This window comes from Pinus tabuliformis, chromosome 7 (assembly GCF_031772625.1).
Source record: "Pinus tabuliformis cultivar Carrire ecotype Pingquan chromosome 7, CPIR1, whole genome shotgun sequence".
Taxonomy (NCBI): domain Eukaryota; kingdom Viridiplantae; phylum Streptophyta; class Pinopsida; order Pinales; family Pinaceae; genus Pinus; species Pinus tabuliformis.
Window position 1 is genome coordinate 603,210,141 of NC_142293.1, and position 11,538 is coordinate 603,221,678.

An 11,538-nucleotide genomic window follows, 5' to 3' on the forward strand; every position below is an offset into this window, starting at 1 on the left:
TGAACTACACAATAGCGCAATCATCTAGCCTCTTTTCCTTCCAATATTGTTCATTTCATAATTTCAGTGCTTAATACTAGGGATTGGCCTTCAAAACCTCGAAATCATGCCCTCTGGGTAGGCTTGAGCTATGCATTACATAGTCTTAGACCTCAATCCTAACACCCAAGCTCTTGAATTATGTAACTACATAATCACCTAGGTTCCTCGCTCGTCCATAATTATGGAATAGGCTGATCTAGTGCACATCCATTTAACCCATCATTTTGAGCTCCCAAACTGCACATTTTTCTTCCTTAGTCTATCTAGAACTGCACATTGTGTAGTCTCAAGGCTCAAGCTTCACCCCTAACTACCTAATCTATGTAATTGTGTAGTCATCAAGCCTCTTTCCCAGCCTATCACCTACTCCTAGCTCAATCTTTGGATAAATGTGCACCATCTTAGACTAGGGGTTTATCGGATGAATGTTGTCTTATCACGAGTGAATTGTAGATGCAGGAACACTATCATGCTATCGAAAGATCATGAATAATGAGATGGATAAGGAGGACATGCTAGAAGACACATATGAAGTTGAAGAGATAAGATGATCATCAGGCGAGAAGACGAAGGAACACCAAACTCTAATAGAATATGAAGATCAAGATCACATGGAAGACTCCTCATCTTCAAGTCATAAGGAGGAGGAAGAAGAAGAACATATACTATCTTATTGCGAAGACACAAAGAAAGAAGCAGTAGGCAAAGATAGTTTGGAACTATCACAAAGTCATTTATTCTATGTCATCAGTGTCATGTCGTCTCCTATCACAAGTCATCATATGCCACATCATTATTATGGATTATGTAATTACCTATTCAAAATGTATTATAAAGTGGAAGTCTAAAGGACACATTCAGAATATGAAGATTCATGCAAAGTAAAAAATTCATAGGAAGTCAAATAGTCATGAGGGTAGTCAAAGAGTCACAAGCAAGGTGAAGCATCACCTCTTGGTTATATATACACCCTCATTGTACGAAGAAAGTAATTTTCACCTTGGCTTCTCTTGCAAGGCATTAGAGAGAAAAATTAGTGCTTTTGAGGAGCAAGGAGTGGTTCCAATGCTCCACTATTGGAGCTAGTGATGTTCATTGTATAAATGTGTCTTGGATATTTTAATTAATAACACAATCCTTCATGGCCAACATGTTCTTCATGCGTTGATTATCAATATTTTTAAGAATATTCCATGGATGTTTATATTTCATGCTTGTTTTCATCTATGCAAAAGTAGCTGAACAATTTTGGTTATTTTAGTACTTATCTTATTGAGAATGTGTTGTAATTGTTCTTATTGTCGTCCCATCCTTGTGGACTATTTTACAAGATACTAGATAGATCTTTCTGATTCATTGGTTGTAATGATTGTTGCATATTTTGTGGACTATTCTAGTGGATGTTAGAGAAATCCTTCTTGTTAGTGATTTTCATGCTAATTTTAAAAAGTGGGTATTCTTCATCAGACCCTTTTTTTAAAAGACCTATTTTTTGACTTTCAATTTTCTAATATATAAAATATAAATAATTATTTTGTAAATTTAATAATTTTTGAGTGGTCATTTTTTTCATATTTTCTTGTTTTTTTATTTTTATTTTAATTTTTTTGTAGTGAGGTTTTTATTGTTTTACATTTTTTAATTAGAAGGTCGATATTTTGAATTTTCGATATTCTACATATTTATACATCCTTAATTAATTTTTCAATCTACATGAAATAATTGTTTCTAAAAAACAATATTTTTTAACAATGGACATAAAAATAACCATTTTTAACATAAATGTAACTAAAAAACTACACGTTTTGAAATTTTTTTGCTAGAATTGACATGTCAAAATCACAATTTTTATACGAAAATTTTAACGAAAATTGGTTAAATAATAGTTTTTTTTTATGAATTTCATGTCAAAAAAATAATAATAATCACTTTTTTTCTCAAAAAGTAATGATTAACTTAAAAATTAATGTGAAAATCACATATTACAAATATTGAACGCATAACAACCTTAATTGAGTGTTTATCCTTCTCATAAAATGTCAATGTCAAAACATTGCAAAGCTTGATTTCCAAGCATAACTTAAATTTAATCAACAATGTCACGTAATCCAAACTCTTCATCCTCTAGAGTTTCATCATTGTCTTCTTCCACAATATTTTCTGCTTCCTTTTGTTCATTTTCCTTTTCTAATGGATCTTTGATGTCTACAAATCTCCCAATGTATGTCTTTCCAAACATTCCATGTAATGGTGGTTGGGGTTCCTTTTCTTTTTTTGCTAGACGTGATTCACTAAAGTCCCCTTTCTTCAACCCGATTTCTTGCATTGCATTTGGAAGAAATTGAAGAGCATTAATTCTTTGCTGAATGGAATTGCACTGTATTGGATCATTTTCAATTGCAATGCAATTTCTTCATTTTTGAAGGCAACATGCTAGTGTTGTACCTATTTATCAAGCACAAAAGAAATAATGAAGTAAATTAGTACAATGACATATAAATTAATAAATAACATATTGAAATTCAACACCATATAATAAAACTTACCTGAGCCAGAAAATAAATCCAAAACCCAATCTCCTTCATCTGACTGCCGCAAAGAAATGGCTAAATCGAGCTCCTAAATAACATTGGGTTACATTGTTTAAGTGCTCAAACAGCTCGATCAAGTGCTTAAAAAGGGCTCAATTGAGCAATCATTTTTTCCACCCAAAAGTGTCATCTCTTGGAGTGAAATCATATCATATGTAGCTAAAGGCTAGACAAAATATGTTTGAGACAGAGACATAAATGGTCATAATACCTACACATATCCCTTATACAGGGATTTAGAGCACAAGTCATTCAAACAATACAATTTAATACGTAATTCCATTTATTGATATTATCTTTCGGGATGTTTTTACAAAAAAAAAATTGAAAGGTTGTTAATATCCTCTCCTCTTATTGTTGCATTTATTCATACTTTAGTGATTAGTAACTTCATAAATGAAACTAGAAATTGGTGAAGATAAATTGCGAAAACCAAGACTTACCCATTATGATCACTAGTTAAAAATGGTAGCAAGATCTTTGCATCAAAGAGGACACCACTAGGTAAGATTTTGACAAACCTTATTTAATGTAGTTGTTAGTCTATATAGACTATGATGCTTTCAGTTTTGATTTGTTAATATATTTGTTTTAAAAGAAAAAAAAAATAAAAATAAATTTAGTACCAAAGATAACATTTTTAATATAATTAAACTCAATTTTTAATTTTTATTCAAAAATATCTTATTTAATTTTAATTCAAATCTTAATTTTTATTTAAAAATCTCATCTAATTTAATCTTGTTTTTCATTTTTATTTAAATTAACTAAATATTTCATTATCACAATCTTATATATATATATATATATATATATATATATATATATATATATATATATATGTAATTCCATTTATTGATATTATCTTTTGGGATGTTTTTATAAAAAAAATTGAAAGGTTGTTAATATCCTCTCCTCTTATTGTTGCATTTATCCATACTTTAGTGATTAATAACTTCATAAATGAAACTAGAAATTGGTGAAGATAAATTGTGAAAACCAAGACTTACCCATTATGATCACTAGTTAAAAATGGTAGGAAGATCTTTGCATCCAAGAGGACACCACCGAGTAAGATATTGACAAACCTTATTTAATGTAGTTGTTAGTCTATATAGACTGTGATGCTTTCTATTTTGATTTGTTAATATAATTGTTTTAAAAGAAAAAAAAATAAAGATAAATTAAGTACCAAAGATAACAATTTTTAATATAATTGTTTGGGGTGATTCTTAGAATTGCCGGGTGGTGGGGCGATTCTCAGAATCGCCCAGCCATCGCCCTGCCACCACCTGGGTGGTGGCGGGGCAGTGGCTGGACGATTCTGAGAATCGCCCCACCACCCAGCGATTCAGGTGGTGGCAGGGCGGTGGCTGGGCGATTCTGAGAATCGCCCCACCACCTGGCGATTATGAGAATCACTATTATCACCATTTCAAATGCCGATAATGTTATATGTTGAGGCTACTATTATTGTTTATATGTATTCTTGTTTGTAGGCATATACTCTATATCCTGGATTGAGTTACTTCTATGGATAGTCTACATATATGTCACTTGGCTTGTAAAGCATCTGTTCATGAATATTACTGTAAATCATTTGAAACCTCAGCACATTAACATTGCTTTCAATCATAAACAATGGACTTTATTATCAGAGTATATTCAACATGATTCTCAGTGATAAATCATTTATATGAATATATGTAGAGCCTCTGATGCCCTGGGTTTTTAAAGAAATACTGGGTGCAATTCAGAATCATGTTATTAGGGGGGCGAGGGCTTTGATTTTAGTATTTGTGGTTGAAACTATCCGTTGCTCTTTCTGGGAATTTTGTTTTGTTATTAAATCAAATCCAACATTTTCTATATCGCAGAAATTTCACTGCTCTCAACGACACGGTGGCCGTGGGGGGTCTTATTGGAATGATGGGACATATTCAGGAATCAGAAGGATTATCACCACCACAAATGGAAATAATTGGTTAACTTCAATTCAACTGCATTATGCTCTGGAAGGGGATGCAAGTGTCAAGGATAAATATATCGAGGCCCTTCCGCATGGTCTCGGATTCGAACAGGACAACCGAATCGTATGGTAAGTAGTGTTTTATGCCCTTGATTGTAATTCAGTTGTAAATTTGTGTTATTGATACTTTCAATTAAAAAATCTAATGGTTCGCTTTGTGAGTAAGCTGTGAGATAACCCCAAAAGGGTTAATGATGAGAGCATCATACTCAATCACATGAATTGTATAAGTTAAACCTTCCAATACATAAAAAGACTGAAAATAAGTATTTCTACTGATTACTAGTTTTGTTGCCCTGTGCATGCATGTGTGCAGTACGATTTAAACTATCCAGAGGAGTTCCTCACCAAAATCAGTGGACGCCTTGGAAAATATGGACCAAACGAAGTGATCATTTCTTTGACATTTCATACGAATCAAAGGGATCATGGACCATGCGGGCTGGAAGCAGGAACTTATTTGAGTATATTCAACATGATTCTCGGTGATCAGTGGTTTATGTGAATATATGTAGAGCCTCCGATGCCCTGGGTTTTTTAAGAAATACTGGGTGCAATTTAGAATCATGATATTAGGGGCACGAGGGCTTCCACCTTGGTGTTAGTTATTTATTGGGTTTGTTGGGCCGATCAAAGCTGGAATTAACAGAAATATCATTCTTGGGCATGTCATTTCAGGGATTTTTAGGAAGATCCCAACCAACGTGCGTTGAGAATTAACCCTGGGCTAATTGAAGTAAACTTTCACCAGCATATGGCAAAATCACAATATAATAAACAAAAATATTACTGTAATGATAATTGTCCCTCTTAAGATGATAAGAGGGTCGGCTTTGATTCCTAATATTATTACAGTGATGATTACTGTTAATCTAAATGTTGAGAAGACAGTGAGTTTGTGCTTTATGTGTGCACAGGGAGTGCAACACAAACCTTGAAACAATATATATTGAATATCATTATAATAATTCTTCAGGTTCTATCGCATTGTTCTAAGTGGAAAAAAAAAAAAAACGAACAAATTAAATTAATGCCATTGAAATTCAAGAGCCCAAAGATTTTCAGGTTCTGTAAACATCCTACCTCTGGTCAAGTCTTGGTGCTATGAACATCACAACTTCGTATTGACCCTTTTAACTGGCAAACAGTTTCAAGCCCTTCCTGTTAGATCCTTACTCCTTCCATTGTTAAATGAGAGATGTGGTCAGATGCATTGAAGCTAATTAGCTTAACACGTTAGAAAGGGTTTACTCGGTCAAATCTCCATATAAAATTGACGACTCTTGGATGGTAATTCACCAAAGTATCCAAGTGAAAGAAAGGCTTGCAAAGTCTATTTTCATGAATTCCCATGGTCCACACTGTCAAGCTAAAGAATCAGTCAGAGCCCTGCTTGGAATTGCAGGAAGGCAAAGAGTGTTTGGAATTGGTTGTATTTCTGGACTTTGGATTATATTTCCTGGTTTGATTCACTAGAAAATGGCCATGTGAGACGACCATATTTTGTAATCAAAAGTCACCCCGTTGGAATTTGGCAATGCATCATGTGGCGACTTTATTTGCCTCCTGGAAAACCAGATGTATTTGTCCCTTTTAATTTTCATGCCTTCTAAGAGCAGAGCGAGATAACTTCCTTATGTGAAACGTATAATGAAATTTCTTTCGGAAGAACGTTCTTTATGTGAAATGTATAATGAAATTACTTTAGGAAGAACGTTTACAGAGTGAGATAATGTGAAACGTATAATGAAATTACTTTAGAAAGAAGTTAAAAGTCATGTAAGAGTTTCACAGCCCTATTTTTTACATGATATGTATTATTTTAACAAATTGCTACTCCTATTTACAAATAACCTTGCAAGATTATATAAAATTGTTTGCATTAAGTATTTTCAAGTAGAGCAAAAACAGATGGCCATATCTTCGTATCAAGGGTTTAATTAAATATTTTTTCAAGAGAGTAATTCCAGGCCTGCCTTAAATTTTAAGGGGGGCAAGGGCTTTGATTTTAGTAATAACATGATTTTGAATTGCACCCAGTATTTCTTAAAAAACGCAGGGCATCGGAGGCTCTACATATATTCATATAAACCACTGATCACCGAGAATTATGTTGAATATACTCAAATAATAGAGTCCATTGTTTATGATTGAAAGCAATGTTAATGTGTTGAGGTTTCAAATGCTTTACAATAATATTCATGAACAGATGCTTTACAAGCCAATTGACATATCTATAAACTATCCATAGAAGTAACTCAATCCAGGATATAGAGTATATGCCTACAGACAAGAATACATATAAATAATAATAACAGTGTCAACATATAACATTATCAGCATTTAAAATGGTGATAATAGTAATTCTCAGAATCACCGGGTGGTGGGCCGATTTTGAAAATCACCCCGCCACCGCCCCGCCACCACCCGGGTGGTGGCTGGGTGATTCTGAGAATCGCCCCACCACCCGACGATTCTGAGAATCACTATTATCACCATTTTAAATGCCGATAATGTTATATGTTGAGACTGTTATTATTATTTATATGTATTCTTGTCTGTAGGCATATACTCTATATCCTAGATTGAGTTACTTCTATGGATAGTCTATAGATATGTCAATTGGCTTGTAAAGCGTCTGTTCATGAATATTACTGTAAAGCATTTGAAACCTCAACACATTAACATTGCTTTCAATCATAAACAATGGACTCTATTATTTGAGTATATTCAACATGATTCTCGGTGATCAGTGGTTTATATGAATATATGTAAAGCCTCCGATGCCCTGGGTTTTTTAAGAAATACTGGGTGCAATTCAGAATCATGTTATTACTAAAATCAAAGCCATCGCCCCCCTTAAAATTTACGGCAGGCCTAGAATTACTCTCTTGAAAAAATATTTAATTAAACCCTTGATACGAAGATATGGCCATATGTTTTTGCTCTACTTGAAAATACTTAATGAAAACAATTTTATATAATCTTGCAAGGTTATTAGTAAATAGGAGTAGCAATTTGTTAAAATAATACATATCATGTAAAAAAGAGGGTTCTGAAACTCTTACATGACTTTTAGCCTGTAAACGTTCTTTCTAAAGTAATTTCATTATACGTTTCACATAAAGAACAGTCTTCCTAAAGAAATTTCATTATATGTTTCACATAAGGAAGTTATCTCGCTCTGCTCTTACTTTTAAACCTTCAAGTATGAAGATTGAAATTTGTGGCATTCAAAAGTAATATTTAATTAAAAACATAAATTGATTTCATCTTTTGGTTCGTATTCCATTTATAATCTACAAATTTCCTTTTAAAAATAGGTGATTTATTTGCATATAAAATGATAGTGTCTGAACGAACTATTCATAAAAAAAATTTCTATATGCAGGGTTGTAGATGGATTCAATAAAAAAATATTCGCGAGAGTTCGTATTTCTAGGCTTTGCGTGTCTTTTATGGGTTGAGAAAAGGACCTCTGAAGGTGAAACGATATTCGGACGGTTGGTTGAAACATGGGTTTATTATTGTTATTATTATTATTAAGTATTATTTATTTATTATTATTATTCGAACTTGGTATTATTTATTTATTATTATTGTTATTTTATGTTAATCATTATTCATTGTTATTATTATTATTTTATATTGATCTCGAAAGCGAAAGATGTAAGTTTAAATATGGTTTAAGCATTTGTTAACATGGTAGATGCAACGAGAATCACTATTATCACCATTTTAATAAAAATTTAAAGGAACCATTTTTATATTTTAAATGCGATCTATGAAGGATATGCGAGGTATCATGAGCTAGAGAAGGTTTACATTGAAGAATTTTTTTGTAGCATAAGCCATAAGCCATTTAAAACTTTAACATCCGTATAAAACATAGTTTTTCTGTAGTTGAAGAATTTATAAAAAATTAAACCATTACTATATATTTTTAGATCTGAATTTGTTTGATAGTAATTTCAAAATTTTGTAATCGTAAGTTAGCGTAAGATTTTTCATTCCACTATTTTAGACCACTAATGGCATTCCATTCATGCCATTTGACTTCATTATAGGCTAAAATAAGCACATGATGCAATAGTTAGTTAATTTAATGTCATTCCACTCATGCCATTTGGCTTAATTATAGGCTAAAATAAGCACATGATGCAATAGTTAGTTAACTAGTTTGTTGTACTTCATACTAAGTATAAATACTTATATGTTTTTTCACTAAGAAGTGGTTGCCTTCCTTCATACTAGGAAATAAGTTTTAATTAGTTTTGTTTACTTGGTACTAAGTATAAACACTTAAAAATGGTCGTATTCCTGGACACTAAGGGAAAAAACACTAGAATTTAGTAGGAAGTTATTATAGTTAAGTAGTTTTTGTATAAAAATTAAGAGAACTAAGTTTAAGGGATTTTATTGTTTTGGTGTTTAATCATTTTTTCCTGAAATTCAAAGAGTAATTGCTTCCAATCTTGCTGGTTAGTGTGTGTATGCTTGTGATTACCAATTCTACTCTAGAGCAAGGGTGACTCTAAAGAAGTGGTAATGCTAATTTTAAGTGGTAATTTTAATTTTAAGAACATGTTGAATTTATACTTAGGAAAGAAAAATGATATTCTACCAAAAACATTAATGTGTTTTTTTCCTCATAAGAAACTTTGTTTGGCACATAAAAATTTGATTTTACTAGCATTTTTATAAAAGTTTGAAAATTGACCCTAAAAAAAAAAACATCCTTCCAGTATCATCACTTTTTCGTTTTGAAGCTATATTTTGCACAAAAATTTTGTAGTCACTGCCATTTTTAAAACATGTTCAAAATTGACCCCTAAAAAATAAAATCATCGTTCCAATATACACACTTTTCATTTTTAGCACTGTTTTTGATGTTTTTTCGCGGTTTTTTGGCCAGAGTTCCCATTTTGAGTTTATAGTTCCTCGTTTCAAAGTTTACATTGATTAATATTTGAGTTTCTCATGAAGATTTTAATCTTCAATCTTATTCAGTCAAGGAATATGTTCTTATCAAAACTTCCTCTTCATCTTATGATCCTTTGAGTTCTACCTTTTGTGATTCATATACTTGTGACATAGATACTACATGCTTTGCAAGTCCTTCATACAATGAGTTACCTATCAATTGGAACAAGGTGGTAAGATTACCCATGATGTAAATGAAAACAATCAAATCTTCGAGTACTCTTCCCATCCCTCATAAACTCTTCACTTGCATGGAGACAACTCTTCAAATCAACTTGCTCACAAAATTTCCCCGATTCATAAAACTTTGAATTTACGATCAGAAGAATCTCTTGACTTGATTAATCTAATTGTTGAAAAAATACGGTAAAATAGGTGATAAAGATGGCTACCATCTGGTGAGAAGTGGCCTTATTTAAACTAGTGGTAGCAACTATCCTCAAACCATGCATGATCTGGTTCAATCCTCAAAATGCAATTTTACAATTGTGGAAAGTTTCGGGACCTGCCAGGGATTTGAGATACTTCAACTTCTTTTGATGGTTCTGTCAGGATCTTGTGACTTTGGTAAGCCCCGCAAACTAAGTCAGATCTAATTTTTCCTACACAATCCTTCTCTTTACATGGTTTCACTCGATGAAAATTTATGGTATCTCATAAGTTGTCTTTTAAATTTCCAAGATTTTACTTCTGACTAGATTAAGGAATCTTTTCTAGTTCATTCATCTTCTTGCAAATATCCTACAACAAACTCTGGTTTGGAATGTGTATCTCTCATAAAGTCATGGAATTTCGAAGTTGATCATTCCAAAAACCATCTTCGGCTGAAAGAATCATATCTATCAAATTTAATTCAAGGTTAGCAACTCCTTGATTTCCTTATGAATATTATATCTTGAATCTTGTTCTTCATTTCACCTGAAATCCTCTTGAGTGCGAATAAATGCATAAGTTATTGTGAAAATAAAATTCTTATTCATTCCCTGCATCTTGACTGGTTTAATGTGTTTGTTGTACTTGCATTTATTTTCACCTCTTTCGATGATTATGATGCTAGTATAGTGTGTTTCCTATTACAAAGAAATAGTTTGTCACATTCATCATGCAAGGAAGATGATTCTATTATTTAGAGAAATTGTGAAACTATTCAAATTGATTTATCTTTGTTTATTACAAACTAGGAATTTGATGCTTTAATCATCCCATCTAATCATTATTCTAACTTCGATTACTATCATTTGTTTTATAATTTTCCCACCAATATATTCAATGACAGTTGTTTTACATAATTTTATCTTCACCGTTCAACATTTAATTATTTGGGTTTTTTACGACTAGTTGAGGAACTAACCTTCACTAATGGTTATGTCAGGTCCTCATTGTCTCGACATGACTGTTGAATATGATCAGATATATTTTCCCTCACAATACTTTCATCGTAGTCCTATGCCTCTAATTGAAAATTCATCTTTTCAAGGATTCATGGTTTTAAAGAGGATTTCCATGAATTTTATGATCCAATCCATAACTATTTGGAACAATCTTAACTGGCAAGATTTGTTGAAAATAATATGTTTCAATATTTCCTCATGCTTACTAAGGAGTTCGATGAAGATGGAGACACATTCACGGGAAGCTTCCAAAATTTTTTGAAGGCTGGTTCTCATAGAAAATGTAATAATATAAACTAGTTATAATTGGTGGCTATGGCCTATCTTTCTACTCACATGCAAGACCTTAAAATATTTTACAAGCTATTCAAGTTCTTATCTTTCCTATTGCAAATTGTTTTATATTTTTTAATCGAACACATCTTTATGATTGCAGGTGGGAGCAATTATGGAATAAAAATTCCAAATTCCATTATATGTGACCCCAAACTTCTAGCTAGTT

The 11,538-nt window shown here is 32.1% G+C and overlaps 1 protein-coding gene across 1 annotated transcript; it reads left to right on the forward strand.

Annotated features, from left to right (window-relative positions):
• The first annotated feature begins 4,274 nt into the window (after nucleotides 1-4,274).
• Nucleotides 4,275-5,167, forward strand: LOC149248882 (agglutinin alpha chain-like). Its single transcript, XM_089451307.1, has 3 exons — nucleotides 4,275-4,292; nucleotides 4,511-4,726; nucleotides 4,979-5,167. The coding sequence occupies exons 1-3, from the start codon at nucleotides 4,275-4,277 to the stop codon at nucleotides 5,165-5,167; spliced, it is 423 nt and encodes a 140-aa protein (XP_089307433.1).
• The last annotated feature ends 6,371 nt before the right edge of the window (nucleotides 5,168-11,538 follow it).

Bases quoted from the DNA above. Each gene is read 5' to 3' on its own strand.
- LOC149248882 (XM_089451307.1), top strand. The intron at 4,727-4,978 runs GTATGGTAAGTA...GCATGTGTGCAG, and splicing joins TCGAACAGGACAACCGAATC to TACGATTTAAACTATCCAGA.